Below are 27,671 nucleotides of genomic sequence, written 5' to 3'. Positions count from 1 at the left end.
GAAAAAAGCCAACTTGTAGTGGACTGACATCACAGCAAAGGTAAAGTTCTATTGCCCTTTTTTTTTTTTTTTTTTTTTGAAACAGAGTCTTGCTCTTTCCCCCATATGGATGTATAGTGGCAGGATCATGGCTTACTTCAGTCTTGACCTCCCAGTTTCAAGCAATCCCTCCACCTCAGCCTCCCAAGTAGCTGGACAAAAAGCACAGCACATGCCAGCACACCTGGCTAATTTTTGTATTTTTTGTAGAGACAAGGTCTCACTATTTCCTGTACTGGTCTTGAACTCCTGGGCTCAAACAATTCTGGCCTCCCAAAGTGCTCGATTGTAGGCATGAGCCACTGCACCAGTACTCTATTGCTTTTTGAGAATCACTTTGAGGAAAAAGAAAAGAAGTCCCTCCTAAACAGCTCCTGAAGTACATTTCTGTGCTATCACAGTTTGGTTGTCTTTATGAACCCACTTTAGTATCTCAGTGAATCTTCCAAAAGTATAACATGTTAATATTCAAAGAATTTAAATTGTGACTTTTGTAAACATAAAAAGAAAATATATCAAATATTTTACTCCACTTCCTAATGAAGTAGAGGACTAGTGAGATTATAAATATGGTTCAAAGTGCATTTTAGGAACTAGTTTCTTAAAGACAAATTAATGAATTTTATGTTAGAATAATATAGCTAAGATACATACAATCTAGTTAATATTTTACATGACAATAAACCATTATTTTTGGGATTATCTTTTTTAATAGTTGAAAATATTAGAATTTTCCAGAATAAAAATCTATAAATTAATAAAGAACTTCACTATGCCTAGTGTCACAAGATCTTTGGGGTATTGCTTTTCTGTCTGGTGATGTCTTTGCCCAAATCTTGCGTAGGCCCGCTGGGCTTGTTCTGCCCACTCGGCCTGGCAGGCTGTCCTCGGCTTATGCTACTGGCCTGGATCCCATACCTGCCAAGGGCAAGTCAGGCATGGAGTGGCAAGGGGTGTGTGAGGGAGCATGGGGTTCAGCCACTGTGCAATCACACATGCCGGCTGCTGCAATGGGGTGGGCAGTTAGAGGTGCTGGCACAGGCACTGGCCAACTATGAGGCTGTGGCCGGAGAAGGTGCACTGCAGGCAGCATCCCCAGCTGGCACCGGGAAATGCAGTGGCACCGGAAGCTTGGAGATACTAGGCACCACAGGATCCCAAAGAGGGAGTCACAACCCTGGCTCAGGGAGCTCTCAGGTCTGGGCTGCCTGAGAAGGCACAGCTCTTCTCTCCTTCTTTTTGACCTCAATGTGGCAAGCAAGGGGCATGTTTCAGCCCTGTGTTACAGCTTTTAGCTCTGCCATTCAGTAGGTCCCGAGTTCTTGTCCTGCAACCAGGAAGAATGAGGTACAGAGCCAAGTGGAGGACGAGCAAGATGAAGGGGAGCTTTATTGAGCCATAGAACAGCACACAGGAGACCTGCAGATGGTAGCTCCTTTCCACAGCCAGGGTGTCCTGATGAGTGTTCAGCTCCTAGCAGAAAGGAGACCCTGGAGAGGGAAGCTCCTCCTAGCAGGCAGGTCATCCCATTGTCTTCTTAGCTCTCAGCAGAGAGGCAGCCCTGGTGTGGATTGCTGCACTCTGCTATCGAGCTGGTAGTCTCAGTGTCTCTGCAGGTTTCTGAAGCTCTCAGCAGAAAAGAGGCCCTAGAATGGGTAGCTTCTTTCTTCTGCTGGTTATTGGGACATCTCCTGCTGTCAGTAGAAAGGATAGCTCTTTTCTGCAGCTGGTCATCCCATTATCTGCTGTGCTCTGGCTGAACCTGGGGCTTTTGTAGGCCTAATAGAGGGAAAGTGCATGCTGATTGGTCCATAGGCAGCCATGGGAGGACCCAGGAAAAACCACCATGAGTTTGTCCTCCAAATCAGCAGGACTGGCAGTCCTGTCCCCAGGCTTCAGGCCTTTTCTCAGAGATCTGGCCCCTTCTGCCCAGGTATCTGTCTGCCTCCCCCTGCTGTTCATGGCACATGGGCTTGGTCCCGATTTGCTCCAAGATGGGAGCAGGTGCCCACAGCAGGGAGAAGCCAAGCAGCAGGAGCAGGTACTTCTGAGCCTACAGGGGCAGGGGGGCCTTCTCAGCTCTACCGCCTCCCACACAGAGTGCAGGGATACCTGGGTCTGCAGCCACAATATGGGCTGCTGCAGTGACCCTAGGGGAGTGGGTCTCCTGCCTGCTCCTGGTCCCCCAAAAGTGCAGGGAAGCTCCATTCTGCAGCCACAGCTTGGGCACCTGCAGCCCTTCCCAGGAAGGTGAGGCTCCTGCCTCTTCCATGGAGCCAGAGGCCCAGGTCTGCAGCTGCAATTTGAGCAGCTGCAGCTGCACCCAGGGAGCTCCCACCCCACCTCAGAAGGAGAAGGGCTTATGCTTGTCCCCTGCTGCCTGGAGCTCCATGGAGCATGTAGCCTCGGCGGCACCTCCCTGCTGCAGTCGGCCTGATGGCGGCGGCAGGCCATCTGGAGTGGCTGCTGCTGTAACTAGAACCTTTAGTCAGTAGTAAACAGTGAATCAAATAAGTCCATTTCCCTGAATTATCCTTGTATGGATCTGTTAAACAGTGCCTTCATATGACAATGAAAGAATATGTTGCCCTACTTTTGACCTTATTTCCAAGCTTTGAAAAACTTTTCTTAACATTTGGGATCAAAATGTGATTTATGCCACTGTTACCCAGGGGCGCTTATGGTAACACTCAAATTTTCTTTGAAGGGAAAAGTCAATATGATAAAGTTGTCAGTTCTCCCCAAGGTAATCTTTAAAATCAGTCTGATTTCATTAAAACCATAACAAATATTTTCATATTACTTGGTAAATAAGCCCAAAACTAATTAGGAAGAGCAAAGTATCAAGAATGACTCAGACAAATTTGAAGAAAATGAACCATTTTAGGAGAATTGCCCTATGAAATGCAAAAACTAGTTACAAAGCTTTATTAGCTAAGACAATGTAGCATTGATGCAAGGATAAACAAAGAGATAAATAGAACCTATAGGGAACCTACAAACATGATGATGCACATTTGAAAGCTTGACATATATAGCACTACTTAACTCTGGGGGAAAATGGACTCTAGTAAATGTTGTTTGGCCAGTTGTTTATATATTTTAAAAAAATAAAATTAGATTGCCAACACATACTATAATTTTAGAAAATTTCCAGGTGAATAACTACCTAAATATAGAAAATCAGAATGTTAATACATTTTGGAGAAAACATAGGCCCAAAGCAGTGGCTCATAGCTGTGATCCACTTTGGGAGGCCAAGGCAGGAGGATCACTTGAGACGAGCAGTTTGAGACCAACCTAGGCAACATAGTGAGACTGCATCCCCCACCTCCCAAAAAAGGGAAGAACATATAGAGTCTTTTTATAACCTTTGGGCAGAAAAGTCCTTCTTAAACAAAACAGAAAACAATACCTATTTACAAATGTGGATATACTTTAAAAAATTACTTTCCTCTAAACCACCATGTTTCAAAGAAATACAAAAAGACCAGCTACAGGTAGGGTGAAAGTATTTGCAATATGTTTTAGGAAATATTAATATACAAGATATATAAAGACATCTCATGTAAATTAATAAGAAAAGTCACTCAACCTAACAACAACAGTGTAACAAATGGGTAAAAGAAATGATTTGACAATTTATGGAAGTAGACAGGTGACCTATAAACATATGAAAAAATGTTTACCCACACTAGTAATCAGGAAAATGCAATTAAAATCACATTGTGCTATCTTTTTACACCTATATGATTGGCAGTACTTAAAGGATCTGAGCATAACAAGTATTCCTGAGGGTGTGGAGATTTGTTGTCTAATAAAATTGAAAATGCTTATATTCTTTTCTTTGACTCAGAAATTTTATTTCTGGATATATATCTTGGAGAAACTCATTCATGTGCACAAGGACGCATGTATGAAATTGACTGTTACAGCAATATTGTATTATAGTTAAAATGGAAAACAACACAATTGTCCAGCTGCAAAATAATGAATAAATACATTTTGGCATATTGATAAAAGATGATACTATATGGTTGTTAAAATAAATTCGGTAGAATTACAGTTATAGTCATGGTTAAATCTCAAATGTATTGCTGAATGAAGCAAACTGAGTTGCAGAAAGAGAGGTATACTTCATAATTTTTGAAAATAAACAAATGTATATAAATTATGCCTATTCATACATATATATAGATTCTGTTTCAAAAAATACATAGAAAAGTCACTTTATTCTTTTATTATTATTATTATTATTATTATTATTATTATTATACTTTAAGTTCTGGGGTACATGTGCAGAATGTACAGGTTTGTTACCTAGGTATACACATGCCATGGTAGTTTGCTGTACTCGTCAACCCGTCATCTAATTAGTATGGTGATTACCTCTGTGTAAGCAATGAAGGAATAAAACTAGAGACAAATAATAAATGGACTTCGTCTTTTCTGTAATGTGTTTCTTTAGAAAAAATATGATTCGGGCCGGCTGTGGTGGCTCACACCTGTAATCCCAGCATTTTGGGAGGCCAAGGCGGGAAGATCACGAGGTCAGGAGTTCAAGACCAGCCTGACCAACATGATGAAACCCCATCTCTACTAAAAATAGAAAAAACATTAGCCGGGCTTGGTGGTGCACGCCTGTAATCCCAGCTCCTCAGGCGGCTGAGGCAGGAGACTCTTGGACCCGGGAGGCAGAGGTTGTAGTGAGCCAAGATCACGCCACTGCACTTCAGTCTAGGTGACAGAGGGAGACACTGTCTCAAAACAAAAACAAAAACAAAAAAAAGAAAAAATATGACTCAAATATAGCACAATGCTAGGATTTAATAAAGGTGGGTATTGGGTACATGAAAGTTTATTATCTATTTCACTACATTTCTCATGTTTGAAGTATTTCATTATGAAGAATAAAAGTGATATATACAAAATATATATAGAAATGTAAAAGTATTATACAGTAAACAGTATCAATACATACACTGCTCATAAACATAAGTATGAACACACACACAAACACCTGTATGTATATGTAAGTATACACATGCACATGAATGAGCATTACATATTTGAAGTGTACACCTTGAATGGGAAGGATTCCCTGTAAATCCTGGTTAAGTTTTTCCTTAGGGAAGATAGATGTGTTGTGAGACTGGGTATTAGGCCCAAAGCATATTTCAACTAGATCTCTTATGTTTTATGTACAGCTATTGAGGACAAAAATGATATAAATATGTAAATATGTCATGTGCAGTTATCACTTTTTGTGATAGGAATATGGATGTTTGGTAAACCGAATGTCTCCATTTAGTATTACTTGTTTCTGTCCTTTAAAACAGTCTCTATTTTTATTTTTTGATTTATATTTTGATTCACAGGGTACATGTGCAGATTTATTACCTGGGTATATTGTGTGAGGCTGAGGTTTGGGGTGTGAATGATCCTGTCACCCAGGTACCAGGCATAGTACCCAATATTTAGTTTTTCAGCCCTTGCTCCCCTCCCTCTCTTCCTTTCCCCTCTAGTAGTCCCCAGTTTCTGTTGTTGCTGTCTTTATATCCATGAGTTCCCAATGTTTAGCTTGCACTTATAAGTGAGAATGTGCAGTGTTTGGTTTTCTGTTCCTGTGTTAGTTTGCGTAGGATAATGGCCTCCAGATTCATCCATGTTGCTGTAAAGGGTGTGATTTCATTCTTTTTTTATGGCTACATAGTATTCCATAGTGTATATCTACCACAGTTTCTTTATCTCATCCACCATTCGTGGACATCTAGGTTGATTCCATGTCTTTGCTGTTGTGAACAGTGCTGCAGTGAACATGCATGTATCACTTTGGTAGAAAGATTTGTTTTCTTTTGAATATATACCCAGTAATGGGATTGCTGGATCACATGGTAGTTCTGTTTTAAGTTCTTTGAGAAATCTTTAAACTGCTTTCCACAGTGGCTGAACTAATTTATATTCCTACCAATAGTGGATAAACATTCCCTTTTCTCCACATTCTCCCCAGCATCAGTTGTTGTTGTTTTTTAACTTTTTAGTAATAGCCATTCTGAATGGTGTGAGATGGTAACTCACTGCGGTTTTGATTTGCATTTCTCTGATGATTAGTGAAGTGGAGCATTTTTTTAAGTTTGTTGGCCATTTGTATGTCTTCTTTTGAGAAATGTCTGTTCATGTTTTTTGCCCAGTTTTTAATGGAAATAGTCTTTTTAAAACATTAAGTGTTTGACTAAGATCTGGAGCTTCTGTAGTCATCCCTGGGAATTCACAGGTGATTCTTTGTAAGACCTCAGTGGATACCAAAATCTGTGGATGCTCAAGTCTCTTATAGTATAGTATAGAGATAGTATTTACACATAACCTCTGCACATCCTTTCGAATAGTTTAAATCGTCTCTGGATTGCTTATATGTAATACAATGCAAATGCTGTATAGTTAAGTTTTTAAATTTGTACTTTTTATTGTACTACTTTTTTTATTTTTTCAAAATATTTTATATCCACAATTTGTTGAATCCACAGATGTGGAACCCACTGATAACAGAAAGCAAGACTGACTGTATGTAAAATATAGATTTTGGATCAAAAAGAGTATCTTAAAAATCACATATTTTGTCAACTGATTTGTTGGAAATGATTATTACATAAATTAATTGTGGGTAATTTTTTTCCTCTTTCTAAAGAATACAAGTCAATGACCAGATTGTAGAAGTGGATGGAATCAGCTTGGTGGGTGTGACACAGAATTTTGCAGCAACAGTTCTCAGAAACACCAAGGGCAATGTCAGGTAAATATGTGTCTTCTGATATACACCATGTTGTTACTTTAGTTGAATTTTAATTTTCTGAACTTTCACCTGCAAATAAATGTAATTACAATGACAATTTTACCTGAATAGTAAAACTTTGCTTTTAGTTTTAAATATTTTCACCTTTATTATAATTAGTTCATGAAAATGGAATTTAAAATTACAAATCATAGTATTTTAGAAAGATATGAAGACAAGTGCAAGTGCTTGTCTTCATATCTTTCTAAAATACTATGTTTTCCAGGAAGATATAATTTCTAGTTATAACCTCAATAAATATGAATTAGGTCCCAAATCTTTTTAAGGAACACAGTTATACAATACTTGAAATGATTATACATATGGTCAATGTTGTATGTTTTTTAGATAATCAGGTTGAATAAAGGTAAGTATATTTTTAAATGTATATATTATTTTAAGGAATCAGCCATGACCAATATTTGATGAATTATAACGTTTCCAACTTAATGCACTTAGGGTGCAATTTTTTTTTTGGACCTTGAAATTTATATTCAACCTTGGGATTGTGAATATTGTATATTGGAAAACAAGTAAGAAAGCAGTTTAGAGCTAGTTGAAGTCAAGGTTTGAAATCAGGTATTTTTTTGCTTATAGGTTACTTACTTAAGTATTGCTTATATCATATACTTTTCCATACCTCTTGTGGAAGAAACATTAAGGAAACATTATTTAGTATGTGTAATGATGAAAATGGTTGGGTGTTCTCATTATCAAAATGAAACTGCTAAATACTCTGAAAACATTAACGAGTTAACATTGCTATATAGACAGTAACATTAGGATATTATTGCAGTATGTCTTATTTTGCTGAAGCATGAATCTAAGTTTTAGACGTTAGGCTTTTTCAACTGTAAATCATCATCTAATGCTAAAGGGATGCCTTAAGGAATATTACCTAAACTACTTCTGTGGGTGCTATATTGATGTTTCTAGAATATCCACAGTCCTGAGAAAAGTGTGTAAAATAATTGCAAAACTGCGTGGTGCTCTCTGAGTTGTGTGGGTGGGCCCATTCAGTAAATGTGATTGTTATTTTGAAGATCACTGTGTGTTCTTAAGAGCACTTTCCCATGTCAATATAGAACTTGGTTTTGAAGCTGTCCATTAGACTTTAAAGTAAATTTTAAAATGAAATAGGTAAGATATACATTCAACTCATAAGAACATTTCTCAGTTGGAAAAAAATTCGTAGTTACATGAAACCATAGCCATCCCTTTTCTTCCCTCTGTTGACTGCATAATCTTGTGTTATTATTTTCGCCTTGTACAGATTTCAGAAGTCTTCAAATGTCTTCTTAACTGGTCTGTCTGATTTCACATTCTCGCTTCTTCAGTCTGCTTTGTTCACCATTACCCTCACGGAAGGACATAATTATAGTTTTCAAATACATGAAGGGCTATCATGGAAAAAGAAATTGACCTTGTTCTGCTTAACTCTAGTACAGACTGAGTATCCCTTATGTTAAATGCTTGGAACCAGAAATGTTTCTGATTTCAGATTTTTTTTTTTTTGGCATATTAAAGTATCTGCAATATATACTTAATAGCTGAACATCCCTAATGTGAAAATTCAAAATCTGAAATGCTCCAATGAGTATTTCCTTTGAGTGTCGTGTCAGTGCTCAAAAAGTTTTGAGTGTTCTGAACATTTTGGATTTCAGATATTTTGATGTGGGATGCTCAACCTGTATAAACTTCCACGTGCAGGGGTTTTTTGTTTGTTTGTTTGTTTTGTTTTTTGTTGTTGTTGTTTTTTGAGACAGTCTTGCTCTGTTACCTAGGCTGGAGTGCACTGGTGCCATCTTCACTCACTACAATCTCTGCCTCCTGGGTTCAAGCAATTCTCCTGCCTCAGCCTCCCAAGTAGCTGGATAACAGGCATCCGCCACCACGCCCAGCTAATTTTTGTATTTTTAGTAGAGATAGAGTTTTGCCCTATTGGCCAGGCTGCTCTTGAACTCCTGACCTCAGGTAATCCGCCCGCCTAAGCCTCCCAAAGTGCTAGGATCACAGGTGTGAGCCACTGCACCCAGCCCCATGTGCAGGTTTTTGTGTGGACATAAGTTTTCTATTCTACTGGGTAAATACCAAGCATGGAGCATAATTGCTGTATCATGTGGTAAGTGTATGTTTAGTTTTGTAAGAAACCACCAACCCATCTTCAAACTGGCTGTACCATCTTGTATTCCCATCAGTAATGAGTGAGAGTTCCTATTGCTCCACATCCTTGCCAGCATTTGTTGTCAGTGTTTTGGATTTTGACTATTCAAATAGATGTATGGTGGAATCTGATTGCTTTAATTTCCAATTACCTTCATTGTCTATTAATATTTACAATCGGTAATGAAAAGTTTCATGTTCATATGATTTGTAATCCTTTATAGTATTTTCTTTTTTACCCCCTCTTTTGGATTTTTTTCTCTTATAATTGGGTTTTTGTAATTTTTATCAGGCTGTAACTAGATCTGTGTTTATTTGGTTTTGTGAAATTCTGCTTGGGATTCAGTCTGAAGACTTGGGTTTGGGAAATTTTCTATTATGCTTTGGTTATTTGCTTTATTTCTTTTTCATTGTCTTTGGCCTTTCTTCTCAAACCAATATTAAGTGGGGCTTAGATTTTCTGGGCATATTCTCTAGAATCTTATTTTCTCTCAGGATCTCCATCTGTTTGACTTTTTGCTAGTATGCTATAAGAGTTTCTTAAATTTTCTCTTCCAGATTACCATGTTTTTTTTTTCAGGCATGGGCTATTTTAACTGTTCTATGCTTTATTCTCAATTTTCTGTTTTTATTTCTCACTCCATTCTCTCTGCCCAGAGCTTAAGAATAGTATATCCAGCTTCCTACTTGACTTCTTCATATGACATTCCAAAAGGCACATCAAATTTAATATACTCCAAGTATTATCCTTTATTTATGCCATTCCCTGTCTTCTGCCCCTCTTCCCTGCTTTACTCCCTCCCCCCAAAAAAACTCTGTATCACATGACATGCAATTGGCTGCTTCCACCTTATCAAGTCTCAGTTCAAATATCAGTTCTTCAATGAATGAGCTTTTCTCATATTTATGTTGTCCAAACTCCAATTCACTCTATCCCAATTACCATGTTTTCTCCATAGCATTCATTTACTGATCCTCTTCTGATCCTCTCCTCCTGGTTATTGACTCTCTTTTGGGTTTTCTACTGTATTGATTCCTGTCTAGTCTGTATGATAATTTGAATATGAAAGTAATGATCTGTGACTTTTGAGGCTAACTTACAAAAGGCACTGTGGCTTTCACCCTGCTCTGTCGGATCACCAATTTTAGGGAAATGTAGCTGCCATATCAAGAATGCTTTCAACTACCCTTTTGAAGATGCCTACACAAGGAAGACCTTGAGCCTGCCAGCAGCCAGCACTAACTTAACCAGCCATGTGGGGAGGCACCTTTGAAGATCTTCCAGCCTTAGTGAAGCATTCAGATGCCTGCAGCTTCAGCTAACAACTGGTTGAATTTTGTGAGAATCATCAAGCCACAATTGAACAGACAAGCCTCCCTTGAATTCTTGACTCACAGAAACTATGGAAGATAATAAGTGTTTATAAGTTTTGGGGTAATTTGTGTCAGCATCTACAACTTACACATATTTTGGTACCTGAACATGGGCTGCAGTTTAACAAAAACTGAAAATGTGGGAGTAGCTTTGGGACTGGACTGTTAGTGAGGCTGGAAGGACTATGAGGAGAGTATTAGTAAAAGCCAAAGAGATCTTACAGTGATTGCTGGGAGAAAACTGATAGCCTGTGAGGAGGAGGCTGGTGAGGGCTTAAAGAAGAAAACTATAAATGTTATTGAAAATTGGGCTGGGCGCAGTGGCTCACACCTGGAATCCCAGCATTTTGGGAAGCAGAGGCAGGTGGATCGTCTGAGGTCGGGAGTTCGAGACCAGCCTGGCCAACATGGTAAAACCCCATCTCTACTAAAAATACACAAAATTAGCCAGGCGTGGTGGCACATGCCTATAATCCCAGCTACTTGGGAAGCTGAGGCAGGAGAATCACTGGAACCTAGGAGTCAGAGGTTGCAGTGAGCCGAGATCACGCCATTGCACTCCAGCCTGAGCAACAAGAATGAAGCTCCATTTCAAAAAAACAAAGAAAGAAAATTTGAAGAAGAAAGATGATCTTCATTTTGTAATGACAGAAAATTTAACAAAACTTACCTCTAGTAATATGGAAAGTAGAATATTCACTGGGACATTTAACTCATAAGATTTTAAGCCATTGTTGAAAGTGTCACTAGCTGCTTCTTGCTGTATATAACTAAAATTTATGAGAAGATAGATAAGCTAAAGGAAGAATTGTTAAAAATAAAGCAAATTAAACAAACTAGAAAACTTAGACAAACTGGATAAATTTCTGGATACATATATGTAGCCTACCAAGATTGAGTCAGGAAGAAATAGAAAACTAGAACAGATCAATAATAAGTAATAAGATTGTATCAGTAATAAAAATTCTCCCAAAAAAGCAAAGTCCAGGACCGAATGGCTTAAATGCCAAATTCTAGCAAACTTTCAAACAAGAACTAATACCAGTTCTTCTCAAACTATTCCAAAAAATTGAAGCAGAGGGTCTTCTCCCTGATTCTTTCTATGAGGCAAGCATTACCCTGATACCAAAAGGAGATAAGGACACAACCAAAAAGAAAACTGCAGGCCAATATTCCCAGTGAACACAGAGGCAAAAATCCTCAGTGAAATACTAGCAAACCAAGTCCAACAGTACATCAAAAAGATAATACACCATGATTAAGTGGGATTTATCCTAGGGATACAAGAATGGCTCAACATATGCAAATCAATAAAATGTGCTACTGATATCACATCAACAGAATGAAGGACAAAAACCATATGATCATCTCAGTCGATGCAGAAAAAGCATTTGATAAAATTCAGAATCCCTTCGTGACAAAAACCCTCAACAAACCATACATAGAAGGAACAAACCTGTATTAGTCCATTTTCACGCTGCTGATAAAGACATACCTGAGACTGGGCATTTTACAAGAGAAAGAGATCTAGTCAACTTACAGTTCCATGTGGCTGGGGAGGCCTCACAATCATGGTGGAAGGCAAGGAGGAGCAAGTCACATCTTACATGGATGACAGCAGCAGAGAGAGAGAGCTTGTGTAGGGAAACTCCCATTTTTAAAACCATCATATCTCGTGAAACCCATTCACTATCACAAGAACAGCACAGGAAAGACCTGTCCCCATAATTCAATAACTTCCCACCAGGTTCTTCCCATGACATGTGGGAATTGTGGGAGTAACAATTGAAGATGAGATTTGGGTGGGGACACAGCCAAACCATATCAATACCTCAACATAATAAAGGCCATATATGACAAACTCACAGCTAACATTGTATTGAGTGGGGAAAAGCTGAAAGCCTTTTCTCTAAGAGCTGGAACAAGACAAGAATGCCTACTTTCACTATTCCTATTCAACATAGTACTGGAAGTCCTAGCCAGAGTAATCAGGCAAGAGAAAGAAATAAAAGGTGTCTGAATCAGAAAAGAGGATGTCAAATAGTCCCTCTTTTCAGATGATGTGATCTCATATCTAGAAAAATTTGAAGACTCCACCAAAAAACTCTTAGATCTGATAAAACAAATTCAGCAAAGTCAATCACAGGTTACAAAATTAGCATACAAAAAATAAGTGGTGTTTCTATACAAAAATAATGAACTAGCTGAGAAAGAACACAAGAAGGCAACCACATTTACAATAGTTAAAAAAAAAAAATACCTAGGAATAAATGTAACCAAGGAGATGAAAGACCTCCACAAGGAAAACTGCAAACACTGATGAAAGAAATTGAAGAGGACACAAACAAAACAAAGCGCCCATGCTCATGGATCAGAATAATTAACATTGTTAAAATGACCACACTCCCCAGGGCAGTCTGCTGATTCAGTATAATCCCTGTCTAAATATCGATGTCATTTTTCACAGAAATAGAAAAAAAAAAAAAAAGATCCTAATAGGATCTATTGGTAAGAAACCAAACAGGGCTCAAATACCAAAGTGATTCTGTGCAAAAAGAACAAAGTTGGAGGCATCACATTACCTGACTTCAAAATGTATCACAAGGCTGTAGTAACCAGAACAGCAAGATATTGGTATAGAAACAGAAACATAGACCAATAAAACAGAATGGAGGACCCAGAAACAAATTCACACCTTTATGGCCAACTGATTTTTGACAAAGACACCAAGAACATACATTGGGGAAAGGGCACCCTCTTCAATAAATCGTGCTAGGAAAATTGCTTATCTATTTGTAGGAGAATGAAACTGGACCCTTATCCCTCACTATATATAACAATCAACTCAATATGGATTAAAGACTGAAATGTAAGCCCCACATCAGCAAAACAACTAGAAGGAAGCTTAGAGGAAACACTTCAGGACATTGGTATAGGCAAATACTTTATGGCTAAGACCTCAGAAGCACAGGCATTAAAAAAAAGTAGGTAAACAGGACTATATTAATCTAAAAGACTTCTGCACAGCAAAGGAAACAACAGAGTGAAGAGACGGCCTGTTGAATGGGAGAAAATATTAATAAACTATTCAATAAGATTCCAATATCTAGACTATTAAAGGAACTCAAACAATGCAACAGTAAAAAAAAAAAAAAAAAAAAAAAAAATCTCGTTAAAAAGTGGCCAAAGGATATGAATAGACATTTCTCAAAATAAGACCTAGAAATGGCTGATATATGCGAAGAGGCTCAATATCACTAATCATCAGAGAAATGCAAAATAAAACTATAATAAGATATCTGCTTACCCCAATTAGAATGACTGTTATTAAAGAGACAAAAGGTAACAGGTGCTGACAAGGATGTGGAGAAAAAGAAACTCTTACACACCACTGCTGGGGATATAAGTTAATACGGTCATTAGGGAAAACAGTAAGGAGTTTTCTCAAAAAACTAAAAATAGAACTACCAAATGATCCATGAGGCCTGCTACTAAGTATTTATTTAAAGAAAAGAAACCAGTGTATCAAAGAGATGGCAGCATCGCAGTGTTTATTGCAGCACTATTCACAATAGCAGTGATATGGAATCAACCTACCTAAGTGTCCATCAAAGGATGAATGGATTTTTAAAAATGTTATATATACACAGTGAAATACTATTTTGCCATAAAAAAGGGAAAAATCATGTCATTTGTAGCAACATGGATGGGAACTGGAGGTCATTATGTTAACTGAAATAAGCCAGACATAGAAAGACAACTATGACATGTTCTCAGTCCTATATGGGAGCTAAAAATGTTGATCTTGTGGAGGTAGAGAGTAAAATGATAGTTACCAGAGGCTGGGAAGAGTGTGGGGGTGTGGGTGGGCGGATGAAGAGAGGTTAGTTAAAATGTGTGAAAATACAGTTCCCTAGAAGGAATAAGTTTTAATGTTCAGTAGCAGAATAGGGTGGTCGTAGTTAATAACAACCTATGTATATTACAAAATAGCTAGAACGGAGCACTTGAAATGTTCCCAGCACATAGAAATGATAAATAGTAGACGTAATGAACACTCCAAATGCCCTGATTTGTTCATTATACAGTATAGCATGTAAGAAAATGTCACTTTTATCCCATAAATATGTACAAATGTCTATATCAATAAAAAATTTTAAAAATTAGTACAAGTTACCCTTAAACTAAATGTAGCTCTGATCCCACATTCAAAAACCTTAAAAGCAAGCCTCAAAAAGATTTGTTTTTTAGTATCTTAATTGTCCCAGAGGAATACTCAAGAATACTTATTGTATTACAAAAAATATCTTTATATCTGGCATGCGATCAACAATTTCTGGGCATGCGAAGAGTGAGGAAAATATGAGCCACAGTCAGTGAAGAAATTAACTGAAACAGATCCAGCAATGTTAGAAATAAAAGCAGTAGATGAAAGCATTAAAATAGTTATTATAATTAGATTTCAGAAATACAATAAGGTAGCAAAAGGGCTGAGTATGATAAGTAGATACACAAAAGATAAAAAGAAGGTCCCACTCCAACTTCTAAAATGAAGCATATGTGTTATGAAATGTACATTGGATGGGATAACAGATTCAAATATGCAGAAGGAAAAATTAGTTAATTTTAAGACATACTACAATAGAAAGTATCAGAATTTAAACACAGAAATAAAAGACAGGAAAGGATGAACAGAACTTCAAGAGGCTGTGGCATAATTATAAGCTACTAATATACACTTTTGGAATCTCAAAGGATTGGGATGAGAGAAGTGCTAGAAAAGATAACTGAAGAGATAATGGCTGAAAATTTTTCAAATTTGATTAAATTTTTAAGATTTATAATATCACAGATCCAAGACATTCTAGAAATCCCAAACAGAAGGAATATAATGAAAACTACATGAAGAGACATAATCAAAGTACTTGAAATCAGTAGTAAAGAAGAAAATTATAAAAGCCTTCTGAGAAGAAAGACATATTGTGTACAGTGAACCAAAGATAAGAATAGAGTAGACTTTGCAGTAGAAATAATACATCACCAAGGAAAGTGAGTAATAATTTAAAAGTTGTGAAAGAAAAATTGGAATTTTATACTCAAGAAAATAGCTTTCAAAATTGAAGATGAAGTGAAGACTTTCTTCTATACAGAAGCTAAAAGAATTCAATACCTGGAGGATGTTATTATAAGAAATGTTAAGGGAAGTCTTTAATAATGTAAATAATATAAAATGAAATTCTAGGCCTACACAAGGAAATGAGGAGAAATTGAAATTATATGGGTAAATATAGGCTACTTCATTTTTAAAAAAATTATTTAAAGGATTATTAACTTTTTAAAACAAAGGACATGACTGTGTTATTTGAGATTTATAACATTGAGAAGTAAAATTTAGAACAATAGCATGTTGGCTTTTATGACAATATGGAAGTATACTTTTGTAAGGCGATTGTGCTATGCATGATATAGTATTATACTACTTGGATACAGACTGAAATAAATTGAAGAGGTATGCTATAAGACATAAACACTGAAGAAATGCCAGCAAAGTGTTATACCAGTAAAGAGTTATACAAAAAGGATAAAACATAATTATAAAAGTACTTAATGCAAAAAATAAAGAAAAAGAATATAGGGGAACAAGAAGTGAAGAGATGTATAGAAAACTAACAGCACAATAGTAGCTTTAAAGCCAAACTTATTAGGAATTATCTTAAATGTAAATGGTCTAATGACCAATTTAAAGGCAGAGATTGTCATATTAGATTTTTAGAAAGTAAGTCTCAAATAGGTTAAAAGTAACAGGATAGAAAAAAAAATGATCATGCTAGCATTAATCAAAAGAGCACTAGTGTGGTTATATTGATATTAGACAAAATGAATTTTAAAAGTCAGTTTTGAAAAGATAAATAAAGTTGGTAAATCTTTAGTCAGACTTGTTTCATATAAAAAGAACAAAGACACAAGTTAGAATGAGAAGGTGTAATTACATATTCCACAGATATTTTAAGGATTAACTAATATTATGAAGAACTTTATGCCAGTGAATACAAGATAGACTAAATGTTTTACATTTTTTGGAAGACAGTGCTATGAAAAATTACCAAAGCTCATTCAAGAAAAAAATTGTTTATGCATATACATGAAGATGAGTTTAGATTTAAGATCTTCTTAAAAAGAAAATTGTTTCACTGGTGAATCTTAGCAAGCATTAGATGGAGAAATAATACCAATTCAACATACACTCTTTCAGAACATGGAAGATGGTGTACTTCTCAACTACTTTTATGAAGCCAATGTTGCTATGATAGTATAATTTTTAAAAGATGTTAAAATACAAACTATCACAAACCAATATTCTTCATGAATGTAGATACAGAAATCCAAATTGGGTTATAAGTCCAATAGCCAGGTGACATTTATTGTTTGAATGTACGGTTGATTTAATGTTTATAAATCAACCCATGGAAGTTTTAATACTAATAAGATACAGGTAAAAGTCATTTGTTCATCTCAACAGATGTAGATTTTTTTTAAAAGTTCTCAGGAAACTTGAAATGGAAAGGAACTTCCTCAATGGGATAAATAGGATCTTAGTGAAACCTACAACTAATAACATACTTAATGGTGAAAGACGTAATGCTTTTCTCTTAGTATTAAGAACAATGCAAATATCTCTACCCTCACCACTTCCATTCAAGATTGTACCAGAGGCCATAGCTACTTCACTGAGACAGTAATAACTAATGGAAAGCCCAAGGAATGAAAAGGAGGGAGTAAAACTCTTTATTCGCAGGCAACATTGTCATTTATACACAGATGACTATGTAGAAAATCCTAAGGTATCTACAAAAGATGCTACTTGAACTGATCACAGTCCAGTCATGTTACAGAAGATGAAGTTGATGTGCAGAAATCAGAGTCTATATACTATCAACATGAATAATTGAAAATTCAGATTGAAAAATTACATTGATGACAGCATCCAAAATATTAAATACTTAAAGGTAAATCTAACAGTATATTGCAGACTTCCACACTTAAAACAACAAAATATTGCTGACAGAATGTAAAGACAACTTAAATGGGGAAGAAGTAGACCATGTTCAATGTATTACAATATTCAATATTGTTAAGATTTCAGTTTCCCCTAAATTAGTCTGTAGATTAAACATAACCCTAGTAAAAATTTTAGAAGATTATTTTGTAGATGTTATCATTAAAAAAAATTTTTGGAGGACTTTCCCTGCCTAAAAACATCACTAATCAAGGCAGTCTGGCTGAGGTATAAGAATAGTAATATAGATTAATGGATCAGAATAGAAATTTGCAGTGCAGACCTGTGCAGATATAAAGAATTGATTTTTAAATAAAGGTACCAAGGTAATTCAGTGGAGGAAATTATAGTCAACTCAACAAATGGTGCTGGAAAAATTAGTCGCATTGAAAACAAAATGAAAACAAAAAATCAAAAAAATGCCTTGACCTTCATCTCACAGTATATATAAAAATTAACTTAAAACTGATCACAACCCTAATTGCAGCATCTAGAACACTAAGATTTCTAGAAAACAGTCAAAAATCTTTGTAATTTTAAATTTAGTGAAATAACACAGGAATAGAAAATCAAACACCTCATATTCTCATATATAAATGGGAGGGCACACGTATGTTTATTACGGCACTATTCACAATAGCAAAGACTTGGAATCAACCCAAATGTCCATCAGTGACAGACTGGATTAAGAAAATGTGGCACATATACACTATGGAATACTATGCAGCCATAAAAAAGGATGAGTTTGTGTCCTTTGTAGGGACATGGATGCAGCTGGAAACCATCATTCTCAGCAAACTATGACAAGAACAGAAAACCAAACACCGCATGTTCTCACTCATAGGTGGGAACTGAACAATGAGATCACCTGGACTCGGGAAGGGGACCATCACACACCGGGGCCTATCATGGGGAGTGGGGAGGGGGAAGGGATTGCAATGGGAGTTATACCTGATATAAATGACGAGTTGATGGGTGCTGACGAGTTGATGGGTGCAGCACACCAACATGGCACAAGTATATGTATGTAACAAACCTGCACATTATGCACATATACCCTAGAACTTAAAGTATAGTAATAATAATAATAAAATAAATAAAAAATAAATGGGAGCTAAACATGGGTATCCACGGACATACAGAGGGAAACACTATAGGTAATATACACTGGGAACTCTAAAAGAGGAGAACTGGAGGAGGGTGAATGTTGAAAAATTACCTATTGGGCACAAAGTTCATTGTTAAGGTGATGAGTACGCTAGAAGCTCAAACCCCACCACTACGCAATATATCCATGTAACAAATCTGCTTATATACCCTCTAAATGAATGAAAAAATTTTTTAATGTAATTTAACAATTTAAGATTTTTTAGGACACAAAAGCAAAAAGTGTAAGAGGAAATAATGATAAACTGCATCAAAATTTAAAACATTTGTTACAAAATACCCTTAAGAAAATGAAAAAACAAGCCACAGAATGAATATCTGTAAAACAATTTTCTGATAAAGAACTGTCGTAATTCAATAAGATTATATTGTCAACTATATAACAGAGTTTTTAAACATGCAAATCCTACTAAAATGTTCAAATCACTGAAAGAGACCATTCACCAAAGGAGATATACCATTAAACATGAAATGCTGCTTAACGTTATTAATTATTAGGGGCAGGTAAATTAAATCCACAATGAGGTTCTACTGTACACCTGTTAAAAAGGCCGACATTAAAAAGACTGATACCACTATGCATTGACAAGCATACGGACTGAGGTTCACATTTATTTGCTGATCAGAATGCAAAATAGCACAACCACTTTGCAGAACAGTCTGGTAGGTTTTTACAAAGTTAGACTTACACTTATACGAGCCAGCAATTCTACACCTAGCTATTTACTCAAGAACAATAAAAAACATATATCTATATAAAGACTCATACTTGCATATTCATAGCAGCTTTTTCATAATAACTAAAAACTGGAAACAGCTCAAGTGTTCTTTAACTGATAAATGGATATACAAATTATATTATATCCCATATAGTGAAATATTTCTCAGTGATATGAAGGAACAAACTGCCAATCCTTTCAATACCATGTATGACTCTCAAAACCATTATACTGAGTAAAAGAAGCCAGAAGCCAGTAGCCTGTATACTGCTTGAATACATTTGTATAAAATTCTGGAAAATGCGAAACTGTGGTAATAGCAGATGTATGATTGCTCAGAATCACAAATGAAGGGAGGGAATTGTCTGCAAACAAGAAGGAAGGACCATTTTTGAGGTGATGAAAATGTTCTATATTGTGATTACTGTGTTTGTTACACAGCTATGTATACATTTATCGAAACTATTCAGATTATACAACTTAAATATCAATTTTAACATATATAGTTTGAACTCTAAAATTGAATTTTAAAATGTGAGATAATAGCTATCATTAACTTAAAAAGCACTATACAAATTGATTATCGTTGATAGTGATAGTGATGTGAAAAGGACTGTCTCTTTAACAAAGGCAGATATAATCAATGTGAATTTCAATAACAATCTCAAGATTTTATGGTACTGTGTACTTTTATATTTAAAATATTATTATTGACTTTTTACCAGAAAATAATATTTTATGTACAATTTTTTGCATCTGATTTTATCAAACATGGATTTGTAACATAATTGTTGAAAACTCATGTTTCTTGAGTCTACAGCTATAAACAGGACCTTGCCTGTCTTGTTGACCACTGGAATAGTTCATGTACCTATTGTTGTATAACATGTTACTATAAAATTCAGTGACCTGAAACAACTAACTTTTATTACCTCATGGTTTCTGTGATCCACTTCCCAGTGAACTCATTTGGGCCCCTCTACCAGGCCTCTCACCACATGAAAACTGGCTTCTCCAAAGAGTGATGCAAGAGAGTGCCCAAGATGCAATCTGCCATCTTTTTGTAACCTAAAATCTGAAATGACATCCCGCCAACTCTGTATTTTATTTGATAAAAGTGAGTTAATATGTCCAGCCTACATGCAAGGGTAGATAATTACCTTCAGACTTAAATATAAGGAGTCAAGGATCCCTTGGGTCTATGTTAGAGGCAGCCTATCATAGTAGGGATCAATAACTAGTTGGATGGATGGATGGATCAATAACTAGTTGGATGAATGGATGGATGGATGGATGGATGGATGGATGGATGGATGGATGGATGGATGGGTGGGTGGATGGATGGATGGGTGGATGGGTGGGTGGATGGATGTGGGTGGATGGTCGGTCAGGCGGACAGATAACGGGCAGATAGATTAATGCTATACCACACTATAACTTAATTTATGTTACATACCCACCTTAAGAATCCTGAAAAACCTGAGACTATTTAGGAAAGATTGACCAGGATGGTGAGAGGTTTAACTATTTTCCTTCTATATATAAAAGTTAAAATATTCTATAACCTTTTGCCTTAAAAAACAAACAGCAAAAAAACAAAACTTAAAAGACATTGTAATTATAAAGCATTTGAAAGAGTGAACTCTGGAAAAAGGATTAGAATTTTTTTTAACTCCAGACAATCATTCTGGTACTGTCAGCAATTTGGCAAAGTTTGATATAAGACAGAGATTTTGTTTCAATTTGAAGAAATTTTCAATGATTTATATGTTTGCTTTTCAGTGTCATTCACATTAAACTTTAAATGCTTTCAAGAAAGTATCTGCTACCCATGATCAATAACTATGCATTCATTTTACTTTTATCCCTAGCATATGGATTTAATGACTTTGACAGGGAACCATATAACTTCTGATGGTCACAGTTTTCTAGGAATTATAACAATAGAAAATAATTAATCTGAGGGTCTTAAATATTTATCTTTTTTGTAAAAGGTTAAAATACATAAAAGAAAATATAGGCTGGGATCATGGCAGACAGGAGGCAGAACTAAGTTGCAGCTGTGACTTGGACAGACAGAGCAGCATGTGTAGGCTCTCATCATGAATATTAGCTCCAGAACGACTGCAGGAATAATCAGAAAACCCAAGAGGACTCACAGACCCTCTGAAGGAAGCAGATTTCTCTTGCAGGACCCGGGAGACACCCCAGATATTTTGCTGGTATCCATGGCTGAGAGACCCATAGACGGTTCACATCACAGGACTCTGTGCACACAACCGCCAGTACCAGCCCAGAGCCTGGTGGATTTGCTGGGTGGCTAGATCCAAAAGAGAGATAACAAAAACTACAACTTCACTGTCAGGAAGCCATATCCATAGGAAAAGGGGGAGAGTACTACATCAAGGGAGCACCCCATGGGACAAAAGAATCTGAACGACAGCCTTCCGCCTTAGACCTTTCCTCTGACAGAGGCTACCCAAATGAGAAGGAACCAGAAAACCAACTCTGGTAATATGACAAAACAAGGCTCTTTAATACCACCCCCTGACCCCCGGAAAAAAATCACAGTAGTTCACCAGCAATGGATCCAAACCAAGAAGAAATCCCTGATTTACCTGAAAAAGAATTCAGGTTAGTTACTAAGCTAATTAGGGCGGCACCAGAGAAAGGCAAAGCCCAATGCAAGGAAATCCAAAAAACGATACAAGAAGGAAGGGATAAATATTCAATATAATAGATAATATAAATTTAAAAACCCCAAAACTTCACAAAACATTGGACACACTTATAGAAATGCAAAATGCTCTGGAAAATCTCAGCAATAGAACTGAACAAGTAGAAGAAAGAAATTCAGAGCTCGAAGATAAGATCTTTGAATTAACCCAATCCAACAAAGACAAAGAAAAAAGAATAAGAAAATATGAACAAAGCCTCCAAGAAGTCTGGGATTATTATGTTAATCCACCAAACCTAAGAATAATCAGTATTCCTGAGGAAGAAGACAAATCTAAAAGTTTGGACAACATATTTGGGGGAATAATTGAGGAAAATTTCCCAGGCCTTGCTAGAGACCTAGACATCCAAATACAAGAAACAGAAAGAACACCTGGGAAATTCATTGCAAAAAGATTATCACCTAGGCTCATTGTCATCAGGTAACTAAAGTTAAGATGGAGGAAAGAATCTTAAGAGCTGTGAGACAAAAGCACCAGGTAACCTGTAACGGAAAACCTATCAGATTAATGGCAGACTTCTCACCAGAAACCGTGCAAGCTAGAAGGGATTGGGGCCCAATCTTGAGCCTCCTCAAACAAAACAATGATCACCCAAGAATTTTGTATCCAGTGAAACTAAGCATCAAATATGAGGGAAAGATACAGTCTTTTTTAGACAAACAAATGCTGAGAGAATTCACCAGTACCAAGCCACCACTACAAGAACTGCAAAAAGAAGCTCTAAATCTTGAAACAAATCATGGAAACACATCAAAACAAAACGTCATTAAAGCAGAAATCTCACAGGAACAATAAAGCAAAAACACAAGTTAAAAAATAAACAAAAGTCAGGGTACACAGGCAGCAAACAACATGATGAATGGAATGGTACCTCACATCTCAATACTAACTTTGAATGTAAGTGGCCTAAATGCTCCACTTAAAAAAACACAACAGCAGAATGGATAAGAATGCACCAACCATCTGCTGTCTTCACTCACCTAACACATAAAAAGACTCACATAAACTTAAAGAGACAGAAAAGGGCATTTCATGCAAATAGACACCAAAAATGAGGAGGAGTAGCTATTCTTATATCAGACAAAACAAACTTTAAAGCAACAGCAGTTAAAAAAAGACAAAGAGGGACATTATATAATGGTAAAAGACCTTATCCAACAGGAAAATATCACAATCCTAAACATATTTGGGAGCTGCACACCTAACAGTGTAGCTCCCAAATTTATAAAACAATTACTACTAGACTTAAGAAATAAGATAGACAATCACACAATAACAGTGGGGGACTTCCGTACTCCACTGACAGCGCTAGACAGGTCATCAAGACAGAAAGTCAACAAAGAAACAGTGGACTTAAACTATACCTTGGAACAAATAGACTTAACAGATATATACAGAACATTCCATCCAAAGTCACAGAATATGCATTCTATTCAACAGTGCATGGAACTTTCTCCAAGATAGACCATATGATAGACCACAAAATGAGCCTCAATTAATTTAAGAAAATTGAAATTATGTCAAGCACTCTTTCCAACCACAGTATGACAAAGCTGGAAACCAACTCCAAAATAAACCTTCAAAACCATGCAAATATATGGAAATTAAATAACCTGCTCCTGAATAATTATTGGATCAAAAATGAAATCAAGATGGAAATTTAAAAATTCTTCGAACTGAATGACAGTAGTGACACAACTTATCAAAACCTCTGGGATACAGCAAAGGCGGTGCTAAGAGGAAAGTTCATGGCCCTAAACACCTCTATCAAAAAGACTGAAAGAGCACAAACTGATAATCTAAGGTCACATCTCAGGGAACTAGAGAAACAAGAACAAACCAAACCCAAACTCAGTGAAAGAAAGAAAATAACCAAGATCAGAGCAGAACTAAATGAAATTGAAACAAAAAAAAATACAAAAGATAAATGAAAAGTTTGGTCTTTCAAAAATTGATAGACCATTAGCAACATTAACCAAGAAAAGAAGAGAGAAAAATCCAAATAACCTCAATAAGAAACAAAATGGGAGCTATTATAACTGCCACCACAGAAATACAAAAGATCATTCAAGGCTACTATGAACAACTTTATGTGCATACACCAGAAAACCTAGAAGAGATGGATAAATTCCTTGTAAGATACAACCCTCCTAGCTTAAATTAGGAAGAATTAGATACCCTGAACACTCCAATAACAAGCAGCAAGATTGAAATGGTAATTTTAAAATTACCAACAAAGAAACGTCCAGGACCAGACAGATTCATAGCAGAATTCTATCAGACATTCAAAGAATTGGTACCAATCCCATTGACACAATTCCAGATAGAGAAAGAGTGAACCCTTCATCATTCTATGAAGCCAGCATCACCCTAATATCAAAACCAGGAAAGGACATAACCAAAAACGAACGCTACAGACCAATATCTCTAATGAACATAGATTCCAAAATTCTTAACAAAATACTAGCTATCCAAATCCAACAACGTATCAAAAAGCCAATCCACCATGATCAAGTGGGTTCCATACTAGGGAGGCAGGGATGGTTTAACATACGTAAGTGAATAGATGTGATACACCACATAAACAGAACTAAAAACAAAAATTACAAGATCATCTCAATAGATACAGAAAAAACATTCCACAAACTCCAGCATTCCTTTACAATTAAAACTCTCAGCAACATCGGCATACAAGCGACATAAAAGCCATCTATGACAAACCCACAGCCATCATAATACTCAATGGGGAAAAGTTGAAAGCATTCCCTCTGAGAACTGGAACAAAACAAGGATGCCCACTCTCACCTCTCCCCTTCAACATAGTACTGGAAGTCCTAGCCAGGACAATCAGAGAGGGGAAATAAAGGGCATCCAAATCCGTAAAGAGGGAGTCAAAGTGTCATTGTTTGCTGATGATGTGATCATTTACTTCAAAAACCCTAAAGACTCCTCCAGAAAGCTCCTAGAACTAATAAAAGAATTCAGCAAAGTTTCTGGATACAAAATTAATATACACATATCAGTATCTCTTCTATATACCAGTAGCAACAAAGTGGAGTATCAAATCAAGAACTCAACCCCCTTTTACAATAGCTGCAAAAAAAAAAAAAAAAAAAAAAAATTAGGAATATACCTAACCAAGAAGGGGAAAGACCTCTACAAGGGAAACTACAAAACACTGCTGAAAGAAATCGTAGATGACACAAACAAATGGAAACACATCTCATGCTCATTGATGGGTAGAATCAATATTGTGAAAATTACCATACTGCCAAAAGCAATCTACATATTCAGTGCAATTCCCGTCAAAATACCACCATCATTCTTCACAGAATTGGGAAAAAACAATTCTAAAATTCATATGGAACCAAAAAAGAACCTATATAGCCAAAGCAAGACTAAGCAAAAAGAACAAATCTGGAACCATCACGTTACCTGACTTCAGACTATACTATGAGGCCATAGTCACCAAAACAGCTTGGTACTGGTATAAAAATAGACATATAGACCAACGGAACAGAATAGAGAACCCAGGAATAAACTCAAATACTTAAAGCCTACTGATTTTCGACAAAGCAAAGAAAAACATAAAATGGGGAATGGACACCCTTTTCAACAAATGGTGCTGGGATATAGGTTGGCTAGCCACCTGTAGGAGAATGAAACTGGATCCTCATCTCTCACCTTATACAAAAATCAACTCAAGATGGATTAGGGACTTAAATCTAAGAGCCAAAAGTATAAAAATTCTAGAAAATAACATTGGAAAAACCCTTTAGACATTGGCTTAGGCAATTTTGGGTTTCATGACCAAGAACCCAAAAGCAAATGCAATAAAAACAAAGATAAATAGCTGTAACTTAATTGAACTAAAGAGATTTTGCACAAAGTCACAGTCAGCAGAGTAAACAGACAACCCATAGAGTGGGAGAAAATCTTTGCCATCTACACATCTGGCATAGGACAAATATCCAGAATCTACAACGATCTCAAATAAATCACCAAGAAAAAAACAATCCCATCAAAAAGTGGGCTAAGGACATGAATAGACAGTTCTCAAAAGAAGATATACAAATGACCAACAAACGTATTCTATATATATTCTATATACATTCACAGAATATATATGATATGTATTCTACATATATCACATATATGTGAGTTCATATATGTTCATATGTTCATATATGTTCATATGTTCATATATGTTCATATAGTTCATATATGTGTGAGTTCATATATATTCTATATATACATATTCCATCATATATAGAATGTATACATTCTATCATATATAGAATATATTCCATCATAGACATATGTATATGTATATACATATGTATAGATATGTGTATGTATATATACATATACATGTGTGTATGTATATACATGTATACATGCATATACGTCTATGTGTGTATATATGTATGTATATACATATACATGTATATACATGTGTGTACATATGTATATATGTGTGTACATATGTATATACATATATGTGTGTATATGATGGAATACTAGTCAACTATATAAAGGAATGAATTAATGGCATTCGCAGCAACTGGATGAGATTGGAGACTATTATACTAAGTGAAGTAACTCAGAAACAGAAAACCAAACATTGTATATTCTCACTGATATGTGTGAGCTAAGCTATGAGGATGCAAAGGCATAAGGATGATACAATGGACTTTGGGGACTTGGGGGGAAGGTTGTGGGGGCGAGGGATAGAAGACTGCAAATAGTGTGCAGTGTATACTGCTGGGTGATGGGTGCACCAAAATCTCACAGATCACTAAAGGACTTACTCATGTAACCAAACACCACCCATACCCCAATAAAATATGAAAAATAAAAAATTTAAAAAATATATATAGGCTGGACGCAGTGACTCACATCTGTAATCCCAACACTTGGGAGCCAAGACAGGAGGGTTGCTTGAGACCAGGAGTTCAAGGCTGCAGTGAGCAATGATGGCACCACTGCACTCCAGCCTGGGCAACAGAGTGAGACCCTGTCTCAAAAGAAAGGAAAATAGAAATGAATGACAAATGAGTTTTTTAATAGATACGTACGTTTATATTTGGATATATACCTGGATGTGTAATTTCTATGCTTGGAAGCTTTTGTTTCTTTTATATTTACTTAAGATTATTTCTATTTGAAATGCAGTAAACCTTGAAATGTTTTTACTTTACTTATTTCATTGTTTTTGTTGCCACTATAGTACAAGGGGCAATTGAGAATTTCACTTTTCATCAGAGCTTTTTGTTTTGTAATTTTGAATAATAAAGTGTTATATGCAGTGGAGGGCAGTGAGGGAATTTTCATATTCATGGAAATCATCCACCATTGTGGATTTTGTGTTTACTCCTAAGATGACAGAAGCAACTACTCTGGATTTTGGATCATGGATATTAGATCTCTTTAATGTTGAATATATAAGAATGGTCAACAACCACTGTTGAGAGAAAGAGTAAAACCAGCAAGGATTTCAAACAAACTAATGAAATGAGATTTTGGCTTGATGAGACATTTTCTGGTGTCACTATATACAGATTAACATTTTGCATACTACCTTT

At 36.1% G+C, this 27,671-nt stretch overlaps 1 protein-coding gene and 1 long non-coding RNA gene across 3 annotated transcripts in view; one reads left to right on the top strand and one right to left on the bottom strand.

The window, feature by feature from the left end:
* PPP1R9A (protein phosphatase 1 regulatory subunit 9A) overlaps positions 1 to 27,671 on the top strand; it is a 389,446-nt gene that overhangs the window by 252,098 nt on the left and 109,677 nt on the right. For both annotated transcript variants that reach the window (XM_025379448.1, XM_025379449.1), the window contains exon 5: positions 6,725 to 6,829. In XM_025379448.1, coding sequence (XP_025235233.1) covers positions 6,725 to 6,829 — 105 coding nt within the window. The remainder of the gene's footprint in view (positions 1 to 6,724; positions 6,830 to 27,671) is intronic.
* Positions 79 to 21,966, bottom strand: LOC112620681. The gene is made up of 3 exons (XR_003118565.1): positions 21,928 to 21,966; positions 20,281 to 20,423; positions 79 to 1,818 (listed from the first exon to the last, which is right to left on the bottom strand). It is a non-coding gene; the product is annotated as an uncharacterized LOC112620681 (long non-coding RNA).

This window comes from Theropithecus gelada, chromosome 3 (genome assembly GCF_003255815.1).
Source record: "Theropithecus gelada isolate Dixy chromosome 3, Tgel_1.0, whole genome shotgun sequence".
NCBI lineage: Eukaryota > Metazoa > Chordata > Mammalia > Primates > Cercopithecidae > Theropithecus > Theropithecus gelada.
The sequence above is the reverse complement of the archived record's forward strand: the minus strand, read 5'-3'. Positions and strand labels throughout refer to the sequence as shown.